The sequence below is a fragment of the Engystomops pustulosus genome, chromosome 2 (genome assembly GCF_040894005.1).
Source record: "Engystomops pustulosus chromosome 2, aEngPut4.maternal, whole genome shotgun sequence".
NCBI classification, from domain to species: domain Eukaryota; kingdom Metazoa; phylum Chordata; class Amphibia; order Anura; family Leptodactylidae; genus Engystomops; species Engystomops pustulosus.
The window spans coordinates 49,183,787-49,209,427 of record NC_092412.1 but is presented as its reverse complement, the minus strand read 5'-3'; the positions used below and the strand labels follow the sequence as shown (position 1 = coordinate 49,209,427).

The 25,641-nt window shown below is 40.6% G+C and overlaps 1 protein-coding gene across 7 annotated transcripts in view; it reads right to left on the bottom strand.

Moving 5' to 3' along the window:
* The window catches only part of FNDC3A (fibronectin type III domain containing 3A), a 130,968-nt gene that overhangs the window by 46,224 nt on the left and 59,103 nt on the right, over positions 1 to 25,641 (bottom strand). For 4 of the 7 annotated variants that reach the window (XM_072134536.1, XM_072134544.1, XM_072134537.1 and 1 more), the window contains one exon: positions 9,896 to 9,971. In XM_072134536.1, the coding sequence (XP_071990637.1) occupies positions 9,896 to 9,971 (76 nt within the window). Of the gene's footprint in view, positions 1 to 6,847; positions 6,903 to 9,895; positions 9,972 to 21,936; positions 22,190 to 22,231; positions 22,252 to 25,641 lie in introns of those variants that run through there. The other 3 variants (XM_072134543.1, XM_072134539.1, XM_072134541.1) reach the window with 3 other exon arrangements.

Sequence of the window (25,641 nt, the reverse complement as noted above, 5' to 3'; positions counted from 1 at the left end):
TATACTCACTATGGTCACCACCAGAGATCTAATAGAAATTTCTCTAGCGATAAAGGTGAAGCAGATTGCCTGTATAAAGTGACTTAACTTGGACTTTGTTATTTCTGCACTTGATGGAGCTGTTATTTCCAATTAAACTATATAAGCAAATAGGCGTTTTGGTCGGCAGCCTTGGGTCAGAGGTTTCTTGGAGACCCATATCTACCCAAACAGCCCAACAAGTGTGATACGAATTTATAGAGAAAATAAAAGATGTGGACCTTCCCTGCAGTCCTCATAGATTTGTGCCTTTTCAGGACCTTTGAAGGTCCTTTAACAGTAGAATGGAAAGCCAAAGGAAATGACCCCTCTCCATTCCCAAAAAGCTTGGTTCTGGCACCATATGCAGCCGGTAAATGTCAAACCATTAAAAAAGGTAACAATATTTTCACAAAGCCCAGGGCCCATGGCAGTCTTCATGTGCCCCTAAGTAGCTACAATGGGTCTTCAGTGCCAATATGGAGGATGTAAATGTTATGGCTGGAAGGATACCACAAAGAACACTAAATCCTACCAAGTGAAACCGGATTTTGTTCATTTTTATAAAACAAGTACAAGAACGGTTAAAAAAACTAAATATATAATATATATATAGAATGACATGTGCCATACACAGGTGATGTGTATACTGTGGTGGTTGTCATCCTGAATTTTCCTCTACTTTCTTTATTTAGCTAAGCATTTTGGCACCCTGAGCTTAGCAAGCGGAGATACTAATCCATGCGGATGTGCGGGTCGTGAATGGTTCTATACTTAGCATCAGGCTAATGTGAACAGCGATGAATCACTCGCTGTTATTCCCTTAGAGGCAACAGTGCTGGCTTTTTACAGCAGCACATTAGATGAACTGTCTCTCTCTAGCAGAACACCCACACTTTGACATCACATGGCCAATGATATGCATCGCTGACGCAGGCTGTGACAGGATCAAACACAAAGACCACAGCCCGCTGAAACAATAGAGATCGCTGCTGACGTTGACATCCAACCAAATCAACGCTAACAGACTGCAACCCGATCAATAGCCTTCCCGGCATCCAATGGTCCCAGTACTTTTCCTTTTTAGCAAGAAGTGCTCATTACAGATGTATTTTTAGGATGCCTGGATCTTAATGTAGACAGTAAGAAGTGTCAGATGAAGATGACAGGGATCATAGCAGACAGCAGCCATCGTTACTCAGCCCATTATTATACATGACTGCTGTCTATACTTCAAGCCGGCAGAGCGGAACATATTGACATCCTATAAAAAGGAACTAAAGAATGAGAACTAATACAAGGAGTCTGACAGGCCTGTAAAATAGCAGTCAGTGATAGGAGATGACACTTACATGTAGATGCTTATCTGGTACCCCACTAGTGTCTGCCCACCCTGCTCTATATGTGATGTCTGCAGCCAGTCATTAGTGATGTCATTACTACTCCCGGTGTCTGTTATGTTATTGTTTGGTGTAAAGAGGCAAGGTTGGATTTGGGAAACCTCTGCACAAAGGTTGAAAGCATGCTCTAACAAAATCAATAGCACAACTTTGTCTATTGCTTTCATAACATATGTCAAGCAGTTTCTTTACTATCCTGATCAGTATGGCCTGTTCCTGCATCGCTGTATCCTCTTATTGTGCCGATTAGCTTTTAGAGACAGTAGATTGTTTACACAAGAAATTCTAGCAATTCTGACTGCTAGAGGGGCTGCTGCTCCCTGCTCACTCTGGAAGTAAGGGGAGGCCATGTGAGGCCACTCTGTGTAACTAGCAGGAGAGCCTCATGTCTGTGTGGCTCTCTGGATACAGAAATCTCTTGAAAAGAAAAGGCTTTGATCGGCATCAATCCCATAATATAGTCACTGTTTCTCCATAACTTTATCATTCTGTGTCATAGATTCCTCAGTCATTTGCAGCCACACAAGTTAAAAGTGGAAGACCCCTAAAGATCACGAGATCAGAGCGCCCAATGTACCCCCCTTCAGACCACTTGTTGTTTCCCAAGATGAGCAGAGCAGCCGGTCGCGCTGCCCTGTTCATCTCTATGGAGCTGACAAAGATTGCCGAGCACCGTACTCAATCTTCATCAGCTCCATAGAGATGAACGGGGCAGCGCAGCCATGCACAACACTGCTGCTCTGCTTATCATGGGGAGCGATAAGGGGTCCAACGGGGTATATTGGAGCCTACATTCTCATAATATGTGGGGGTTTCATCACTGAGAACCCCACCGATCAGAAAGTTAGGCCCTATCCTGTGGGTAGGGCCTGACTTGTTTTGTGGGAAAACCCCTTTAATTACATTGGAAGTCATTCAGGAGCCAAAAGAGCCATCCCTTTTTAGTGAGGTGATCAAAAAGATCCAACTCACTATGAAATAGTGTACTGCCCATCACTACGCCTCCCCCTCAACTGTTGCTTCCTGGACATATTCGCAACAGGGAAGCCGTTAACTATTGGAGCAAATAAAGAAGATACTAAACATTAAGTAACTATTTCACAGCTGGTTTCTACCATTTATTCTATGGTCCTTCATTGGACGAAAGCTGCCAGGCTACTTACTATATAGCACTGTATGTACAGTCTATGCTGATCTCAGCAGATCTACTTTTTGGAATCCCATTGGATTTGTGGCTATATTACTTCATGACACAACACAAAGACTGATATTCAAAAGGTTTGGTCCTTTTCCACACATTACTTGGAATATCATTTGAGGAAATCTGACAATACAGGGTGATAGATGGCCCTTTTCTAGTCAATCACAATGAACCATTTTGTAAGACGGGGTTAATATGGTCAATCATATTGGATTGATTTTATAAGAAGATGAGTCAGAACCGAAGACGCAAAGGAGACACTTTCATTTCCTGGGGAAAATACTAAGTACATTTAGATGGGCCTTAAGAGTTACGATCTCAGACCCATTCTTCATTGTTTTCATCAAAAAGTAAAATAGAATATTGCTCAATCCAAATGAAAGCGAGTCTACAGTTCACTGTTTATTCCTGGGATAGCAGTTCATTAGCTATTACATGCACCGGGTGGGTGGCAGTACATGAGCGGCCGGCCTATAAAAGCGGCTATATCTCAGCTGATATTGACAAGCGAGCATACATTACCCCGTGCATGGTGTCTAAATGACTCCAATCCCAGATAATGATCCAGCTGCTCGGCCCATGCGTCACTATCTTTATAACTAGTTGTTATTTATTTTATGACTACGGAAGGCTTCCCAGCTGCATTTGGTTGCACCATTTACATGCATAAAATATATTTATTGCGATTTTAGAGCTTTGTATCAGTTTAATCTCTGTACGTACATCACTTTGGCTCATTAGATCTACCATTACTGTAAGTTATTGTTACTAGATGCAAAAAGTAGAAGCACAGACAGCATTAAATTGACCCTTATTGTAAAAGAAAAAAAAGATGATAAATCATAAGTTATTAGGACCTTTTTACTAACCTTTTAACTCCCTCAATACTACATGTATTCTGACAAATAATAATGTCCCCTGGACCGAAACCAAAGGTACCAAAATGATTTGGAAACCAGAAGCCAAAGTGGGGCAAGTAAGATTTTTTTTCTTATCCTACCCAGACCCCTCGGGCTTATCCATATTCATGGAAAGTATATTTAAGGAGATGAGCTTCTTGCTGCACCAGGGCTACGGCGATAATAGCTAGTTCATTTGCTTTGTACTTCTTACACCTTTTTAATGATAGATCAATGATGACGTGGAGGGTCAGCGGTGTTGGGCAGCATAAAAAGAAAAAAAAAAAAACAAGTGCACCAGCAGCTGTGGCCCCATCCCCACTGCACTAAAATGTTCATTTGTATAAAGATAAAAATAAAATGTCCAGTGGCAAACACAAATGGTATATCTGGGAGGCTTATAAAGTGCCCGACACAATGTTTTACTTGTGGCAGAGATTCTTCCATAACTTTTCCATAAACAGAAGTATAAGGCCCATACCCTATCCTTACAATACAGTGAAACCTCTCTGAGCAGACCGCCCAATATTACACAGAAAATTAGTCCCTTAATGGGTAAAGGAGCAGCTTCAATAAAGTATATCGAGGTGGAGGTCTTCTCAAGGGGTGGGCTTTTGGAGAGGTTTCGATACATTTAGAAAGTTCCTATGTACTATTCAGGTCCCACTATAGTTTGTGAGAGAAAATAAGGCCTCAAGTATACTAACGTTTGGGGGCCCGTGATCTGGTTGAACAATTTGCAGCTTAATCAGGTCCGCCATAGAGCTCTATAGCACCCGGTCACGATGTGGTGAGCACATGCGGTCTCACAGCACTGTGACCGAGCCGGCGGACTGTGTGCATGGCTTAGGATATGTCCTAGATTACAGAGTGGGGGCTCAGCTTTCAATGGAGAAGGGACGGGTGAGGATCCCTCACCCCTCCTTTCTCCTGCAACTGTCTGTATGCACTGAGCATATGTTCGTGTACATGAGGCTTCATTCACCTCCATTTATTAAAAAATAAATTCTCGGGTCCATGTAAATTAATTGCTGAACAAGAAAATGTGCCAGTGCGCCATACATTTGTGGTACACAGAGGCATGTTACGACTCCCATTCCATTAACGCTGGTTGTCCAACAATTATTCTACGGATAGAGAGTAAGTGCCCTTAGTGGGTAAACCCCTTTAATAAGTAGGGCAAATGCTTAGGCCCTACTTTGAGAATATGAGAAATGCATAGACTGCACCACACTGGCTCTCCACTAGATAGTCTTATACTTAACCAGATTTATCAAAGCATGTGATCCTGAATGATAAATCTGTTTTAACACTGCCTAGATCTACATTTGACGTCCTATTAGTTGGCTTTTTTGATGCATAATTTGCAGAGGCCACAGCGGTCTGTTTCCACATCTGTCCATTATCTTGTTATACATTGTATTTGTGCAAAGCATCCGACAGGCAGTAAAATCCATGAGGCGAGGAGGAAACCTAAATAAAAATATTTTTCTCTTGTTCTTTAAAAAGCATCTGTGTCCCCAGCTGTTTTTAGCTGCGCTGTTACGTAAAATTTACAAGGTCTCACGCCTACGCCTTAAGTAAAACTGCAGGAACATTTTTATAGCAGTAACATCAGAAAGTCATTAAAGGATAGCGCGTGATGAAAAGACAGAGGATGTCCCTGCGTTTCCCAGCGCAATTATCATTTCCGTCTGACAAGTCGTGTCCCTTCACACCCAGGTAATCCCCCCCCAAAAAAACTAAAGGAAATGACTGCAGAGCCCCAACTATAGGTAAGATTCGTCACCGCCTCCCCATATAAAGATGCTTTATTACCCTTTCAGGAGTTAATTACTAATGACTCACCCTGATTTGTATGCAGAATCCCCCCCCCCCACTGCTCGGGATGTGTGGCGCTATCCTTCCAGCCAAACCATCTATAGCATGGCTTTCCTTGTGATGTCAAGCAGCGTTTAATGGCTCTTAGCAGAGGCTTTGGGACTGTGCCCTGAATGAGTCATCTCCATTCACGATGTGTGCAGCACACAGATTTTCATGAATGGATTATTCAGCTACAAATGGTGCCCATTCATACCACGCCGACTCCACTCGCTGGAATAGAGGTGATAGGTCTATTTCCAGAAGGGAGAAAACATCTCGCATATCACGGACAGCGGATAAATATATACATACCCACGCGTATTAGCCTTGATACATTTCCTGCTACGATTCAGAGCTATAAAAAGATTTCCGCAGACTAAATAAGGTACAAGATTCAGGCAAACCCTCCCTGATCGTTCAGAAACGGATTAATAGACAGATAGATATAGGATTATTTCCTTCAAGTCTTGCACACCAATCTCACCACTAGGGAGGAAAAAATATGAAAGCCCCAAATATACATTTTTATTATTATTAGCAGTATGTTCGAGTTATTGTATGTACAGTGTGAACTGGTTACAGAATTTGGCTAGAACAGGAAGTCCCTGGGTTACGTACAAGACAGGTTCTGTAGCTTTGTTCATAAAGGGAATCTACCACCAGGAGGAAGGATTGTAAACCAAGCACAATGGCATACTGGTGTGTCCCCCTCCTCTGGCAGGATCTGCTCTTTGTTAAGCTTCTTATGCCATTGTTTTTAAGAAAAAAAAAGGCATTAAAAAGTATGCAATAAGCCCGAGGGGCTCCAGGTTCCATAGATGTTAATGGAGCCTTGAGCCCCTCAGGCTCATTTGGATAATTTTAAAAGCCTTTTTTTATGGAAACCAGGACATTAGAAGCTAAAAGAAGAGCAACTCCAGCCATAGGGGGCACACGCCAGCATGTCAGTGTGCTTGGTTTACAATCCTTCAGCCTGGTGGTAGAAGTCCTTTAAGTTGAATTTGTATGCAAATCAGAACTATATATTTTATCATTGTAACCCAAGCCAAATATTTTTTGGTCTCTGTGACAATTGTATTTTAAAAATGTTAGGTTGTTACAATAAAACTTTATTGCAGACACCTTCGATAACTGTTACAGCTGATCATTGTAGCCTGGGGCTAAAGTACTGTAAATTACCAACATCCAGAGGTCCGTTTGTAACTAGGGGTCATCTGTAAGTCCGGTGTTCTTAAGTAGGGGACCGCCTGCATATATTACCAGTGGGAGTCCAAAGGTTGTGTCATCCGGGAAGTGACAACATGTTATAATGCAAAAAACTGCTGTTCTGTAAGGGAACCTGTCACCAGGGTAGTCATTTTTAGCTGGTGACAGGATCCAATAGACTATGCTATGCAGATTTTCAAAATGCCTTTGTCAGCATTCTGAATCAGTTCAGTACTTTATAAAACTCTACTTCAAATTACCTGGGTCCTTGCCAGAAGTGTGTTCTGAGTAACTTAGCATGGACTACAGTAACTTAGCATGGACTTCGGATCGACAGGGGTGTTACTGCGTCTGCCTGCAATGTTACATCACTGCTGAGCCTCTGTATACAAACAGAATATTGCAATGAGGCGAGTATCCCCTATTTGAGCCCATCGCACCAAAATAAGTAATTGAAATTATTGGTGTAATGAAAAGTGACACAAATTAGCAATATATGTTCTGCATCAATTTCTTAAAAGGGTATTTCCATATCAGCAAATTAATGTTATTGTTTGTATAATAAAAAGTCATACAACTTTCCAATATACCGGTACTTTCTGTATCAATTCTTCACTGTTATCCAGATCTCTGCTTGCTGTCCTGCTATAGAAAGCTTCTATGTTTATTTCCAGTGGACAGAAATCCATGATCACACAGGTGCATACTTCATTCAGTATCATAGAGAATAACCAGATCTGTGTGTTATAATGGGTCATGCAACCTGTGTGACCATGGACAGAGATCTAGAAAACAGTGAGGAATTGATACACAACATATATATTGAAAATTTGTATAACTTTTCATTATGCAAAAACTAACATTTGTTTGCTGAAATAGGCATACCGCTTTAAAGGTTTTCTACATCTTTGCCTGCTGTCAGTCTACAGGAAGCTTCATTGTTTACTTCCTGTGGATAAAAACCGGTCCCTGGTCTTGAGATGTCACACAGGTGCACTGCTTGTTACATCCCTGGTCATGAGATGTCACACAGGTGCACTGCTTGTTACATCCCTGGTCATGGCATGTCACACAGGTGCACTGCTTGTTACATCCCTGGTCATGGCATGTCACACAGGTGCACTGCTTGCTACATCCCTGGTCATGGCATGTCACACAGGTACACTGCTTGTTACAACCCTAGTAATGGCATGTCACACAGGTGCACTGCTTGTTACATCCCTGGTCATGGCATGTCACACAGGTGCACTGCTTCTTACATCCCTGGTCATGGCATGTCACACAGGTGCACTGCTTGTTACAACCCTAGTCATGGCATGTCACACAGGTGCACTGCTCATTTTATCCCTGGTCATGGGATTTCAAATTGGTGCACGGCTTGTTATATTGCACAGCTCTGATGCTAACGAGCATGGCACCGGTGTAACATCACATTTTTTATCCACTGCGAGTAAACAATGAAGCTCCCTGTAGAATGACAGCAAGCAGAGATCTAGAAAACTGCGATGAATTGAAAGTATTTTGGAAAATTGTACAACTTTTCAAGATAAGAGCAATCTCAATAATTTGCTGACAGTGGACAACCCTTTATAATCCCAGACAACCCTTAAAAAAATTAAACTTATGGCAACTGGTGAATGAATCCTTACAGGAAAGAAACTGCACACCGATGAGTCATACTTATATATATATATATATATATATATATATGCATTTCTATTACTGTTGTGAAGTGAAGCAATACACATATTATATAACCATTTGCAGAGCAGTATGTCCAAAGCCCTCTCCTCATATGTACATCCACAAGCATCTGTAAAGCATAAGCTCCTCATTAAAAACAACAATTGAGGCATAATGAAAAACAGCGGCATCTGAGCTGACACGCTCCTGCGCTCGTCATACGCTACGCACTGTGCGGTATGATTAATGGAATGGTTAGGTAGCCATGTCTTCTCTGCAGACAGCTATTTATCATACTGGAAACCCTCCAGCTACGACATAGCCGATGGTTATTACTATACGTCACACTACTAGTGTAGGTCTCACCTGGGACAGGACGCCTGAGTAAATACAGTTTCAGTATGTGCAGGAGTTTAGAGAGAAGACACTGCTGCAGCGTGTTAGTACTATCCCTATCTGCAATTTAAAATAAAATAGCTTCAAAATGTTTTTTTTTTACCCCTTAACCAGTTATTATTTTCCTAAGTGGACAACCCCTTTAATGAAGTGGTAAGACCAAAAAATGAAAAAAAATGGAAAAAAAAACTTTTTTACAAATTTGGTGTAAAATAATTTACCCTAAAAGTGGAAAAAAAAATCTTCCATAGGATTCTATTTCATATATTCATTATTAACAGCGTCCACAACCTCCAACGCCGGTTTAGGACTAAAGTGTTAGTAATAGGGTAAAGAAACAAAAAGAAACACTAACTAGAATGATTAGAAAAAGTTTCCTCTTCATTACCTTATTAGTCACCCCCCCTCCCCCCTTTAACTAATCCCTTCCTAATCCCATCCTGGAAAACCTATTTGCATATTTCCCAAAAAGAGACACAGTCATTCAGAGAAAATGTTCCAAGATACAAGAGAATGACAGTTCAAGGGGAAAAAACACAACTTTTTCCAGAAGTTATCATTGAGGACATCCATCAACAACCTGGAGAAGTCATTCAAAATGTGTCTTACATTCAGCAATGTCAACTTAAGTCTGACAGCCACGAGGCCAGAATGTGTCATTTGTGTTTTTTGCTTTTCTTTTACTAATACAGGCGGTCCCCTACTTAAGAACACCTGACTTACAGACGACCTCTGGATATTGGTAATTTATTGTACTTTAGTCCCAGGTTACAATAAACAGCTATAATAGTTATCAAATGTGTCTGTAATGAAGCTTTATTGTTAATCCTGGTTCTTATGACAACCCAACAGTCACAGAGACCAAAAAAATTTTTGCCTGGAGTTATAATTATAAAATATACAGTTCCGACTTATATACAAATTCAACTTAAGAACAAACCTGCAGAACCTATCTTGTACGTAACCCGGGGACTGCCTGTATCCTAACAGTCCTGTTGAAATATGACGAGTAAAAACGGGTCTATTCATGGGGTAGAGGCAAAGCTAAACTGATGGACTCAGCAAACCTGGATTCCCTGCCGGTGGGAGAGTAAGGTTTGCACAGGACGTTGGCTTGGAATGTTTCTACTTCTCGTTATTTTAGATTGCTACAAGGGATAGGCCGTGATTAGGGGAGATGGGAACATTGTTGTTTTGTACATCTTATCCAGATAAAGCCGAGTTCTGACCTGTAATGCACTGAAACTGTCCATCTTCTCTTCTTATTGTAAATGCTTCCCCTGGGTTGACCTGGACCAAAATAACCTGCGAGAAAACAAGAGCAAATAAATAAACTATATAGACATGCACAGTGCAAACATAAAATTGTAGGTTTTATCACTGCCCACGCTACGGCATCTACAATAGATATTAAAAATTGTCATCTATATTAACCCCATTCTGACCAGGGCTTAAAATAAATCTAACACTTTTAAAACACCCATTCTAACCCAAACATACCTTTAGACAGGTCATGATGAGCTGATGCAGGTGCAGGGCTTAAATTGGCAAAAAACAAACAAACAACTGTCTGTTTAGCTGAAAAATATATTTTATAATTATGCTAATGAGAGCTACTTCATGCACATTATGGGCGTGCATAATTATGCTAATACCCGAGCGCTGAGCACCCCGTGTGCTGAAGGGTCATTAGCAATATTTTAAAATCGTTTTTTTGGTGAAACAGACAGTTTCTTTTCCTATTCGAGCCCTGCACCTGCATCAGCTTATCATGACCTGTCTAAAGGTATATTTGGTTAGACTGGGTGTTTTAAAAGTTTTAAAAGTGTATTAAACGTATTAATGACCAAGGCATATTTAGCAAATTTTTATACTTATTGGTCCAAGGGCCATACCTTTCTTTTTTATGCCATACCTTAAAAGGTTTTCAGTTACACATAGTGATAGTTAAAAAAAAACATTAAAGGCCCGTCGATCATGTGACCAACTTGTCCATACAGCCGATGGCACCGCCGGGAGCCGCATTCACTGCATATTGCTACTTAGTGCTATGCAGTAAATAAAGGAGAAGGCAGAAGGGGTAATAATCTGCTCCTGCCTTCTTCCTGTGTCTCACAGCCAGAGATCTGGTACTTAGCGTGGGACGGGAGTTTTCTGCATTGAGTTTTCTTCTACCAGTATTTGTGGGTAATATTTTATGTATTCAATACATTCTCAATGACCATTTTTCCTAGTGCTTTGTCTGTGTGTTCCTAATCTCAGGTTGTGTCCTATTTTTAGCTCACTTTGCATCTTCCCATTCAAGTCGATGTGTCTTCATGCTTTACCCGTCTCTGCGGACTGTTTTTGTGATGCTTGGATACAAAGCACATGTCCAGAAAATAATCACATGACCAAGTAAGTTGAAATAGAGGCAAGAAGCAATGAACCTCACTTAAGCCAGACTCCTGATTTTGCAGATCCACAAAAATGGATGACATATGGATGACCATTTTTGCAGATGTGGGAGGAGAAAACATGGTAAAAACAGGTAAAAACACAGTGTAAAAACAGACCTACAAGCCCGAGTTAGCGGAGGAAAATAAAAAAAGGTTTGTGTGAATGGGGCCTAACGCCGATGCAATTATAAAACAGATGGGGTTGATGAAACCCACTGTTGGTCTGACTAGTGCACATATTTTGGGTTTATATGGGATAAAGCATAGGGTTTTTTTTCAGTTCTGGGAAATAATTACACTATTACATCTCCCCAACACGTACATATACAAATGGATACAAAAACAGCCACAGCAATGGAGGGTTAGTCCATCCAATAACACAAAAAAGCTTCCGCAAAGAATTGGTCCTGAAGGAAGATCATCAGACTATGCTGGTAATGATTTAGAAAAGGCTCCTGACTATTAAAAGCATCTTCTTATTACTGCTGTTCACAGAAAGTAAAATTTCAGCTTTAGTAATAGAACTAACAAAAACATGCAGTTCCCGATCTACAGCTCCATGGTTACAGACTACAAACAAGCCCAGCATGTAGTCTGATCCTCAAGTGACTCCACTCCATCTTCATGCCAACCTACAAAGAATAGGAAAGAATGGAAGATGGAGGTAACATGACAGCAGCATCAGACTACAAACGGAGATTATTTTTATGGTATTAATTTTCTAATAAAGTAGGTCTAAACTAGAGAAAAGCTCAAGTTCTGCTGTAAGATGCAAATTTTTTACAAGAATCAATGCTTTCATCAGACAGCGTGCAAAACCTGATTTTTTTATTAGTCACATTTATTATATAACCATATGGTGGTATGCTTTATGGATACTCTATTCCTGTACATAGGTGCATGGTAACAAACCATCAGTTAATGACATAAATGAAGAATTCAGTCTCTGATTTTTCCATCCAGTACAGTCTAAAAAGCCCACTCCGAACAAAGCGGAAACACCGAGCTTTTCAACAACTGTTTGCTTGGGGCCACAGGTTGCCTAGTGCCATTATTAAGAGACATCAAAACTTATTAGCAGCACAATGCATGAAAGGAACGTGAAATGTATAATTATACAGTAGAGCTCCGGCGCTGGGAGTTGTGACACGAGGACTGGAAATACGTACGATTAGCGCGGTACAATTATCCTTATATCAAGATTCATTTGCTTGCACACAACAGGAGGCATGAATTACAAGAGATTGTACAGAAAATGTCCGTCATTGAAATTTATAGAGGAAAAAATACTAACATTAATAAAACCGGAACAGACCTCTGTGCGCCACCATCCACTTACCCTGCTGGTGGTACAGAAAGTGGGGGGGGAAAATGTATACAAGAAAATATTCTAAATTTGCTGCCAGCTATGGTTGCATTCAGACGAGCTGGGTGCAGTGTAACCGTATGGAAACTTTTCTGGCAAAAAATGCATGGCGTTAAAATATTTAAAAAAAAAATGCATCAAAACTGCATGCAGTGTGTGAAGTCACCCATTGTAATACAACTGAATAACTAGTGAATACAGCATACATCCAATTATATATCATCTATAAAATAATTTCTCTATATAGCTACAACCGCAGATTACAACCTGGGCTATGCAGCTCATACTGTATCAAAGGCTAAGGCCCAGTTCACGGGACTCGGGAGTCTTTGAGTCAGGAGTCATAAACATATAAGGAATTATAAAAGTTATGACATTCCCTTTAAAAGCCTGTTGCTGATTGAGGGATTTAGGCCATGGGTGAAAAACATTTATTGGTCCAAGGGCCATATTTTCATAGTGTCCTAGTACCCTGCACCCTAGATGCACCAGTGACCATAGAACAGCAGAAAATACCACCACAGAAATTATAAATACCACAATACAATAAATACCACGCTAGCAAACACATATTGCATTCAGAGCAGACAATAGTGGAGACCCCAGAGCAATAAAGATGGAGAGACCCCCAGACACTGACAATAATGACACTGGGAACCCCCAGAACATAATACTACTAATACTGGAGACCCACAGAAAATAAAACTATAAGTATTGGAGGAACCCAGAGAATAAAACTAATTATGGAGACCCAAGAGGCATAACCTGAGAAATACTGGACACCCCCAGATCATACAACAACAAATACCAGAGGACCCCAGAGGAGACAATAAAATAAGCTAAATACTGTCCTTTCCTGGTTTCTCTTCTTCTCTCCCTTCACCAACATTGCAGCTTCTTCTCTCTTTGATGCACCGCTCTGTGTCCTCCACCGGTTGTATGCGCCGGCATCAGGACCTGGAGCAGAGCTGTGCCGGGAAAGGTCCAGGTCCCGGGAGCAGAACAGTGCAGCTGACAGTAGTTTCCGCTCCCGAGTCCTCTCCTGTTCCCCTGGACCGCTGTGTCCTTACCCTAAGGAATGCAACCAGCATCAGGAGTTCAAATGCGGAGCAGCAGGAGAGGACCTGAGAGAACGGAGGACTTCTCAGCTGCACTTAGTGCTACCTGGCCTTCAGCACCAATGAACACTTATGAAAGAGCTCATTAGACTCTGGTTGTCAGTAGGTTTGAGACCCCAACTTGTCAGCCACAGGGTTGTGCATCCTCTTCTAGGATTTTAAATGAGATTAATGTGTACATGCTCAGAAGTGAAGCTCATCTGCTACTGGTCAGAGGAATAAGGCAGTGGGAAGGAATGCCCTGTGAAAAGTTATACAAATTTCCAATACACTTTCTGCGTCAATTCTTTACAGTATTCTAGATCTCTGCTTGCTGTCATCCAACAGGAAATAGCATTCTTTACTTCCGGTAGATGAACACTGGTCCATGGTCATGTGATGTCACACAGGTATCACACAGCTCTGATTACATTGTGTTATATAATGAGCCTTGCACCTGTGTGACATCACATGACCAGTGACCGGTGTTTGTCTACAGGAAGTAAATGATGAAGTCTGTTGCATGACAGCAGGCAGAGATTTAGAAAAACCATAAAGAATTGATAGAGATAGTATATTGGAACAGTCTATAACTTTTCACTATACAAACAATATCAATTATTTTCTGGAATGTACTTAAAGTGAACAACCTCTTTAACTTCCATTTTTCTTCTCTAAAGTGTCAGAAGATAATAAAGGAGATGTGAACTTAGCCTTAAGAGTTGTAGGGGCACATTTACTTACCCTTACTCTAAGAGTACACAGAAAGTACATTGTCCATAATGCACTCTGCCGCGATTCACTAAGATCGTGCGCACGATATCCTGCATCTGTCGCTTCCCCACTCAGGTCCGACAGGGTTCACCTTCTTCTTCCTGGTGCATGTAAGTGCATTGTCTTGTGACACAATTTAAAAGTTAAATCCTGCGCACGGTCCGCCCGATTTGTGCTGCATGGATGCCAGCAGCACCAAAAACCGATCGCGTGCAACACAGTGCCAGCACAGACACCTGTTAAATACCTGCCAAAGCTGTGTAATCCCCAAAAACGGCGCAAAGTCAGTCGAAAGTGCAGTGCACAACCCTTAGTAAAGAAGCCCCAGAGAGTCGCTCTTCATTACTTAGAGCCAGTAGGGGGGACAGAGCTGTAGGATCCCCAGCCCAAACCTAACCTTACACAAAAATATGGATAATTACCAGTAGATTTTATATACATATAAACACATATACACAAACACATATTTACAATTGAAAACAGAAGTTTACATACACTATAAAAATATGCACGTTTTTCTCATTCTCCAACAAGTAATTAGAATAAACCTTTCCTGTTTGAGGTCAGTTAGGATTCCCAAAATTATACCAGAACAACGAGAGGGAGAGTAAATGTTTAAGGCATTGTTATTACTTTCTGCAAAGTCAAAAGTTTACGTACAATTCGGGTATTTGGTACCATTGCCATTAAATTGTAAAACTTGGGTCATAATTTTTGTCCAAGTCTATGCAGTATTTGGTTCACTGTGGATAAAGAGACACTCTTACTGGCTTCACTCAGCATCTTCATAAGGTCTTTGGCTTTTGTTCTGCAAATTTTGATCCAAAAGCACCTTTATCTCATGGGCAAGTCTCCTTTCCGAGCTCCTTTGTGATGGCTAGGCATTTCCATTTTGTTTGTATTGTTGTTTGTATAGAGGAATGAGGCACCTTCAAATTTCTAGAAATTGTACCCAAGGATGAACCAGACATGTGCAAGTCCACAATTCTCTTCCTGATATATTGGCCGATTTCCCATGATGTTCCAGAAAAAAAGCAGTATGCTTGAGGTGTGCCTTAAAATAAATCCACAGGTGTATCACTAACTCAGATGTTTCCAAAGACATGACCTCATCAAATGGAGTGTCCTAAATTGTTTAAGGCATAATAATCTTACTAGATGTAAACTTTTGACTTTTGAAAATAAAATATTTCTCTTTCATTATTCTGGCATTTGTCTTTATGTATAGTGAATGTAATCTACTGATTTCGACCATATACACACACACACAAAGACCAGCTGGCTGTCATGGTGGGCCTACAACCCACTTCCCCCTTCATTGTTTTCATCCTCAATAAGATACGCCAATTACCAAAACAGCCAGCAACCACACAACTATTTCAATAGGTTACTATGGACAAAAGTCTGGTAATTTATGTTAATCAGGATTTGCATAGATTTCCTCAGTCCTTCTCTATAGTTCATTGAGTGTTCGGATGGTTAGATCAGCCTATTGTGTCCCGAAAAAGAAGATGTTTACAGAGGAATTTGGGTCCCAATATAAAAAAACAAAAAAAACAAAAAACAGACTCACAAGGGACAAGGATCCCCATCCAAGATGCACCCGAGTGCAACCCTTCATGACACAGAACACGATTTTATTTAATAGGGTCTTTGCAATACCATATGCTAAACCTGTGGGATCAATCTTAAAAATCTAAAAGTGAACTGCAAAAAATAAAAACAAAGAGAAACACGTAATAGGGTATCAGTGCTCAATCATTAGAGTAAAGGATCACCACAGAGATTAAAGCTACTGCATGCCCCATTGTTTGCCAAGCTAACAAGCTAGTCTTGAAGTGGAAGTTGAAGTGGGCATGCAATGTCTTCTGGGTAGATCAATTGGCCTTGCTAATAAGCTACTTTCACTGTGTTAAAGGGAACCAATCATCAGGATTTAGACTCTTACACCAGCAGCACATCCTCATGTCCTCTTTTATGTGAAACTTCGCCCTTTCACAAGTCATGTGAAAATGAGCAGACAAGAGTCATATTTGCCTGAAATTAGTCAAGTTTAGAGGCTGCAGAGGGAATGTCACCTCAGATGCTTTTGTATCATACGGGCATATTAAAGATACAAATCCCATCTTTCAGACTGCATCAGGCTGTGGTTGTTTGAGCTACAGAACCAAAAGATAAAGAAAGTTAAAAAATGGCAGGAATTTTATCTTTATGTGAAGCTCGTATTTTAATAATAATAATTCCTTTATTTATATAGCGCACACAGATTACGCAGCGCTACACAGAGCTTGCTAGATCAGTCCCAGTCCCCAATGGGGCTCACAATCTAAACAACTTTGTATTTAGCTGCCTGTATCTGTGGTTCTGTAGATCACAGAACCACTGCAATGTGATCTCAAAGATAAATTCTTTTCTTCAATATGACACTGAATGGTGTGTCTAGATACTATAAAACAGGATATAGGGGCGTCTTTAGTGACACGATCTATATTTGACCCATCGCAGGCAAATATGACTCTTCTCTGCTTATTTTCAAATGGCTTTGGTGTCGATCCACTTAGAAAACCCCAATAAGTAAATATAAACTTAACTAAAGAGAGTCAAACACTTGGGATGCTACATAAGTTACTTACAATAAGACTTCTCCTGTGGTAGTGTTGCGCTGCATTGCATTGATTTTTGGCCAGCAATATTTTTGGGGGCCTTTATTGACAAAAAAAGGATTGTACAGATATCCAGTCCCTTTAAGCTTTCATTATCTTTATCCTGTGTAATCTACAGCAGTTTTTAATATCAGGTTTCTAAATTGACTGCATTTTCTCCTTAATAGCGGCCCGGTAATAGTTTCATTATAATAGATTGGTTTTTACTAAAACTATCTGTCCTCGGAGAGGACTGCAGGCGGGATGTATATGGAGAATAATGAGTCATCGCTTAACCTTGAGTTGCTCACAATACAATCCCGGAGTCTGAGGATTCATCTGTCGTCATTATTATGGCCCTGCAAGGTCTATGAACAAAGCCCCTTTTTTAAAATGAGGAAGAAAAATGCTGCTGGTTTTAAATAGGTGGGATTATTTTTAGAAGAAATGTCTGCGTGTGTGGGATGGGGGTCAGTGATGACTGAATCTGACAACTTGGACACATAGCTGGATAAACCATCAGACCCAGGGCCGCTACAGACAGTGCCCACAACATGGCCATGGACTCTGGGTGGCACAGACATATGTGCCCAGGGATTGCCAACAATGCCAGGACCAGAAGGCCACCGAGAATGGGGTCCATGTCCTGCTACACTGCTCCAAACAGCAGTGAGGGACACTCACTTCAGGAGACTCTCAGAACTCCTCCTGGACTGCTATAACCCCTCACACTCCATGTACCTCATCATCCTGTTCCCCATCACCCTGCACCCCATCCCTCTCCCCATCTCCCACAATCCTTTATTCATTAAATGCTTTGGCAATGCTAACTTGTCTTTGGTCTAGCAAATAAAGCTTCTTTGCATTGAATTTGACTTCTACGCCTGCATTGTTCAGGAACTACTACATGTATGGTACATCATGCTTGAAGTAAGAGTGCATGAAGTTTCTACAGCCTGCAGTAATATGAATAACACGTGACTTTACCAATAACCAAAATATTCTATTGCCCCCATAAATATTTTATTGCCCCCGATAATATTCTATCGCCCCAGTAGCCTCTGCAGTTAATTTAAATATTACCAACATAACATTTTTAACCAATTAGGTTCCACGATAATTAAATGACAGATTAGAGCAGAGGTAGGCAGGAGGAATCTATCATCAGATCTACTTCTAAAAGTAGATTCCTCATGGTAGGTTTCCTTTAAATGAGTTATCCGTGTTGTCACCGATCATTTTTATTGAAGTTTTTCAAATAGTAACAAATTACATACAAGTACATTCCATCACAGACTACAATTCAGGAGAAGAACAGTCGTCCATACATCGGGATATTTGAGAAAGCAATGCACTATACACAGTACAATAAAAACAACAAAAAACAATCCCCTAAACTCGCATCCCCAGAGAGGACCACAATACTTCAACTACAGAAAGCCGGAGACTCTCCAGTAAGCAGGACACCCCAAAGAAAAGGAAAAGCTGGTATGCCATCAATGCCGTTAATCGTAACAGAGCTTGTGAAGGCAAACCCGGGGTGTCCATCCATCCATTTTTTTCGAATTTAGGCATTATGTTTCTTTACAGATATGAGCCGTACTCCAATCTAATAATCCTATTCAGTTTATCTATATATTCCCTAACCATGGTGGTCGAGGTTTTATCCAGTGAGCCTCTATTATTTTCCTAACTTGGTATAGAGCCCTCTGTATGCCTGTGATGATCGGGACTGATACAGTATCTACATTCAAGATCCCTGGAAAACATTCCTTAGGGTTTCCCTACTTATTTAGTGCTGCAGCTCTCAATACACAACAACCTCAATCTAATAGGATGTGGTGGTCACCTGCTGCCCACATCATCAAAGAGACAAAAGTAGGCAACTACAACTACTCTATTATAAAGGGGTAGGCCAATTAAACTAAATTTTAACATGTTTTGGGATTGGTTAAAACGAAGAGGAATAATGCCTGCACAGCCTCCCTCCTCCAGCAGGATAAATGACATCTTAAGAAGTTCCAAATCCTGTTGCTGGGAGTTACGTAACCCACAAAACCCTTGAGGAGGAATGGGAAACTTTATTAGGGTCTTATACTTACAATGTCAAAGATTCCTATAAGTGACCAACACCTTTAAGTATATTTATACAGTGCCTTAATAATAATATACGGTAATCCAAAATATACAAAAATATAATGCAAAACAAGATAAAATTGTCAGGTTACACAACATTAATCAGGAACGGCCGACCATCTAAAGTGCATGTTTTCTTAATAAACTATGTCCTATGTAATCGAGGATAAGGATTGAGAGGAGGGATTTTAAAATGCTCAAGTCTTAAAGGGGTATTCCCATTTCAGTAAATAAATGTTATTGTTTGTATCATGAAAAGTATACAATTTCTCAAATCTACTTTCTAGATCTCTGCTGGCTGTCATTCTATAGAAAGCTTCCGAGTACGGCTAAACAAACAACTAACGCTGGAAAAAAAACATTTAATACGATGACAGCAAGCAGAGATCTGGAAAATTGGGAGGAATGGATACAGAAAGTACATTGGAAAAATGTAGAATTTTTCATCATGCAAACAATAACATTAATTTGCCAAAATGAGACTATCCCTTAAAGTCCCCAAGGTAGATAACCTACAGCTGATGTGTCTGGTAGTTGTTTTTGCACTCTTATGGGTGCAGGTATATAAGGCGGGTCCAAAGGTGATGCTTGTTCTGAAGGCTTCTTATCCAAATAGTATTGACAGCATCAGACTAATTTCCCCAAAATCCAAACTCCTTCCTATTTATTCTGACCTTTCAGTCCAGGACTATTATACACAAGCAGAGTAAACAGAAGGAGGGGATTTAAATCTCCAAAAATTATCCATTAGAAGACTGTGACCATCAATGGTTGTTTGTGTATACAATAGATCAAAAGTTACACCTACAAAACTGCAGATAACTGATCAGAATTGTACATATTCTCTAAGTATTCTGCATTTCTGTTGCTCAGGAGGAAATGGTAAAGTAAATGAACCTATGAAAATGAATGCAAATCACAGTTTCTGCCTCCAAAAGTAAAATGATCATATTTCCTGCGGATTAAATATCCATTCATGAGATTCTCCTTAGGAGGAAATGTTTAAACATAAAGCACGGATCAGGCATTTGGTGTGGTCTCCGCTCCCAGGGAAAGCGATCCCCTCTGCCCCTTCACAATAATGAAAGGAGATAAGACAAACAGTGACTTAACTATGAATCGCCATGTAGATGGGGGACTTCATTGAAAAGAAGCAACACGTACAAACGTAGCATGGGAAAATCCCACCCCCTCCAGCACGTCTGCTATTATGGAGACCAGCCAATGGATGGGACGGTCACCTTTGCCTCCCTATAAAACAATGATGGTGACGCATCCTTCATAATAATGGATCCGTGAATATGGGTATTACAATGTAATATACAAGGAGCTGCAGGTCTTCCGAGACATTCTCCACATGGCATACAGAATATACATAACCCTGCAGCTGCTAAAGACCCAAAACTTTAAAGGAAAAGCAAACCTCTAGCGCAAAACCTATAAAAGCCTATAAGGACAACTATTATCAATCTCATTGATCTATGTAAATGTTTCTGAAGATTTTAGAAATAGAAGAGGTTGTATTAAGATTTCCCATTGATACCTATCCACTGACTGTAAAAGATATCCCAGCCCTGCACTCCACTTCTCTTCAGCAGTGCCATAGATCGATGGAGCAGTGGTCTCATTTGTGCAGGGGATATGGGACCCCAAATTCTCATGATCGACAATTCCCCCAATGATCTCCACAGTTTCTTAATATTGTAGCTTTGAGTTTTCATCTGAAATTGTTGTAAGTAACCTGAACCAAATAAGCTTAAAAGGAAATCTACCATCAAAATCAAGAATGATAAACCAGGGACAGTTACTCCTAGCCACTCTGTGTCTGGCTTTACAAGCTGTTACACTGTCTCACCCTCCCCCCTGCTTCCTTAGTACCTGTGCAGTGAGCACATCCTGCTGTAATCTCAGTGCGGATGGAGCCGGAAAAGGGTGAGACAGTGTAACAGCTTGTGAATCGGGAGTAGTGCTGTTAACACTCCCCAGAGCCTTACATGCTCATTAGCATAATTTTAAAAGTTGATTTAGGAAAGGAGGAGGCCGTGGATAACAAATTTAAGAAGACTAGTCACAGTGCCTGGATCTATGAGTAGGTGTCCCTGGCTTATCATGCCCGATTTGATGGTAGGTTTTCTTAACCTGACACAGCAGATTACAAGGAACAGAATGCGACCAAGCGTAACGGACTGTTAATATCCACAAAAAATTTGACATATATATAAGACATGGGACAAGCACCTCAAGTCTCAATTTTTTTTTTAATAAGTCGGGGAGCAATTATTAGTGAGCACTATTAAGCACTCAGATCTTCTACCCTACATTACAATAAGAGGAGGCAAAATAATTCCATTGCATAATAAACAATATCAAACTTAGTCACAAACTCACAAAACAACCCCTACCACAAGATGAGCAGAATATTATAAATCTCTCTATAAAGCGTGCATTGTTATTTCGCATTTCATTGCAAAAACTGGACCCTTAACCCTTCCCCGGCCAGAACCTCCCGATCATCTGGCAGGGGAGTCATTACGGCTCATCACTTTGCTGTTTGTCAGCCCCCAGTGAAGGCACTGCAGGGCTGCACACAGACACAATGGCTAGGCGAATCCCACCCAACAAATCACTCTGAAAACACAAACACATGCTCCGACCGTGCTTTGGGATCACTCGGAAAAACCTTTCCCTTCTTTTTTTCCTTTGTGTCTCCAAATTAGCTAGCACAGCCTTGTAGTCTGGCGACTACCATATAACAAAGCAGGGTGAAAAAAGGGTAAAATGATAGTAAAAAGAAAAGCCCTTAACACTTCCACTTACTGTTGCTCGCATCCTTTGATGTTGCTCATTCAAGAGAGGCGTTTGCACGCTGACAAAGGCTGCAGGGAGGATGGAGAGTCCAATCTGTTTCATTCACTACAGAGTCAAATAAGCAGCGCTGACGTCTCTAGGTCATCGGGCCCTTCTCTGCTGAGCGGAGCGGCCTCACCTACCTCCCGATGTCAGATAGCAGGGGATTTTTGTGGCCCCTTATCTCGCAGTCCATGGATAAATGCATGAAGAAGCTGAATGTTAAAAGGTATGACCAATTATCAGTGCAGTCATCAATACCTACCTCAAGACTCGCTTCCTATCAAATCAGCCAATGTGCAGGGAGCTTCCTACTGTAGACGAATGTATCAGGTTTCCATGGAAACTAAATCAACAAATAGCTGCGGCAGCATCTGTTTCTGGATTAGCCAACGTCAGCCGGCAGAAGGTTAGGATTTAGGAGAACTTGAGAATCCAAATGTCCCCTAGTAACACCATATTTTATATTTAGTTGCCATTCACAGTTAAAAAGTCACAGTTTTTCCTGTCTTCCCGTATTTACCTCCAAACAAGACATAGGAAGTACTCCATGGCAACAGGAACTCTGCGCTGCTTCATCATCATCATCAAATGCCCCGTGCCTGCCCTGCCCTCACACCAACACTGAGACTGTAAACCCTGGACCACCCAATGTATGGGGAAACTTGCTAGACCTGGGCTGTATGTGAGGAAAAAAAAAAAAAAAGTCTAAAAATCTGGGTTTCTGTGTAACAAGAAAAAAAATAATCTGCCTTAAAAAAAAAAAATTCTGAAAGGATAACAAAAGGACCCAGGTTATTATTATTAATCTTACATATCACATATTCCTCGGCTGCTGCTTTTGAAGTTTAACTAAACTTTCTAACAAAATTGTGCAGATAACAATAGTAAAACTTTGTGATATACTTTATTAACCCCTTCACGAGTGCCATACGGATATATACGTCCTATTTGCACAGACAGCACATATATAAATGACAAAGTTTAAATAATCATTTCCCCTTAACCCTGGCACCTATTGCAAAATCTTCCCTTTAAAAGAATATCAGGATTGTACAGATCTCAACTCCCGGCTGTAAATGTAACAGTCGATAACTCACGTTCTTTTTCACCTGAAAACACAGTTATTAAAAGGGAGGTTCTACTCTTTAATAGGAAACCGCAGTGTTTCTAGGGGCTAGGGTTCAGGAGATATGACCTTTTGAAGGGAGACCCTGTCCAGCCTGCCAGTTGAAGGCACAAAGCAGAAGACCCTTTGCAAAAGTACATGCACCCTCTGTCAAAAGGTCACATTTTCCCAGGTTCAGGGGCACTGTACATATTTAGAACATATTTCGGTTAAGGTTTAGACAAATTTTACCGCTCGTAAAAAAAAAATTAATAGGAAAAACGACAAAACTGGCATGAGAGAAGGTTGTAAAGAAGGTCAATAAAGACAAGAATATGCACTGTGTGCTACTAAAACAGCCAAGAAAAAAAGGAAACAAAATTTAAAAAAAAAACACATTTCTTGACGATGAGATACACGACCATGACAGCCCCAGATTTCACATCAGCCTCATTAACCATGTATTATTTTCCACCAGGCAGGAGGTGATGTCCCCAACATGTCACATCTGCTACCTGCTGAAACCCTTATTACAAGAGAACATTAACACAATCACAGATATATGTGTTGAGCAGAGCCACACATCGCTGCCGCTAACCTAAAGGTGACAATGTGATTAGCCTGCCGGGGTCTCCCAATGTATATGCATGTTATCACTGACGACGGAGCACCACAGGTTATGCTTCACTTTGCCCCCGTCACAGCAATCTTAGTCATCACAAGAAATTTGTTATAATAATAGTCTGATCCGAACATTAAAGTAGAATACCAGAGACATCGCTACATCTGCTCATGATCCGACTGGTTTGACAACCTTTCTTCAATAACTGCAAATATGTAAAGCTGTAAAAGGGAATTTTTTATTGGATTTTATTTATTAGTCATAGACTTTTATTTTTATTTTCTATACATTATTATGGGGGCTGCCATCTTGTCCCAGAACTCCCTCTACTCCGGTAACAGTAATTGGTGATTTGTTTTAAAAATTACCACATGCAGCATTAGACTAGAGACAATTTACTGAGGTTTATAAGAAATATTTCTAGATATGGAGGTCATTGTACAAGCTGTGACATCATCTATTGTCACCAAAGGAAAAGCGGGGGTGAGGTCAGTGGGTCACTAACCCCAAACCTCCCAAAAAAGCAATACACATACAGGAACAAAAGAACAACCAATAATAACTATAAACAACCAAGTGGTTAAAAAATAAATTTCATTTTATTATTATATATATATATATATATATATATATATATATATATATATATATATATATATATATATATATAATCAATGACAAACATAAATAGGGCAACACACAGAAACAAATTGCACTATACCCGATGTAAACTATATAGCAGCAAAGGGCTCCCTGTAATGCCAAAGTAAGGCAGCTAATAGTGATGCAAAAAATACATTGTTTAAAAAGTCAATGACAAGACTACAATAAGTAAGGGAAAAGCCACATATTATGCATATACATAAAGGGATCACATACAGACCGTGGGTAGTGTGCAATGGCCCCGACACGTGTTTTGCCAGGAAACGGCTTCGTCTGGGGGACTGACATCTATTGCCAGTAGTGATGTAATGATGGGTCAGTGTTATCTATATAGGGGTCATTGTACAGGGAGGGGGAGGAGATAAGCTGTGACATCATCTATTGTCAGCAGTGATGTAATGATGGGTCGGGTCAGTGTTATCTATATAGGGGTCATTGTACAGGGAGGGGGAGGAGATAAGCTGTGACATCATCTATTGTCAGCAGTGATGTAATGATGGGTCAGTGTTATCTATATAGGGGTCATTGTACAGGGAGGGGGAGGAGATAAGCTGTGACATCATCTATTGTCAGTAGTGATGTAATGGTGGGTCAGTGTTATCTATATAGAGGTCATTGTACAGGGAGGGGGAGGAGATAAGCTGTGACATCATCTATTGTCAGCAGTGATGTAATGATGGGTCAGTGTTATCTATATAGGGGTCATTGTACAGGGAGGGGGAGGAGATAAGCTGTGACATCATCTATTGTCAGTAGTGATGTAATGGTGGGTCAGTGTTATCTATATAGAGGTCATTGTACAGGGAGGGGGGGGGAGATAATCTGTGACATCATCTATTGTCAGTAGTGATGTAATGATGGGTCAGTGTTATCTATATAGAGGACATTGTACAGGGAGGAGGAGATAAGCTGTGACATCATCTATTGTCAGTAGTGATGGGCCGTTAGAAGTAATCAGGCTTAAAAACCCCTTTATCTAGAGGTTGGGTCCATGCACAGGACTTCAATATCATGAAAAGTGGATGACTTGCATCTCCATCAGTAGGATCCTTTCCATATATCCGGACTTAAAAGCTGAAGTTCTATCATCTGCTAGAAACTAACTCAATGGTTGGAGGAGACTCGACACTTGTACTTGGCATGGTATATGCGCTGTCCAGGGTGCTGGAAGCAAGGCTGGCATAGGCTGCAGCATTCACTACGAAAGTGAACAGCTCACAGTCTATACCAAAACAATCAAGTAATCGGCTGCAACCAATCACACTGAAGCTTTCATATGTTA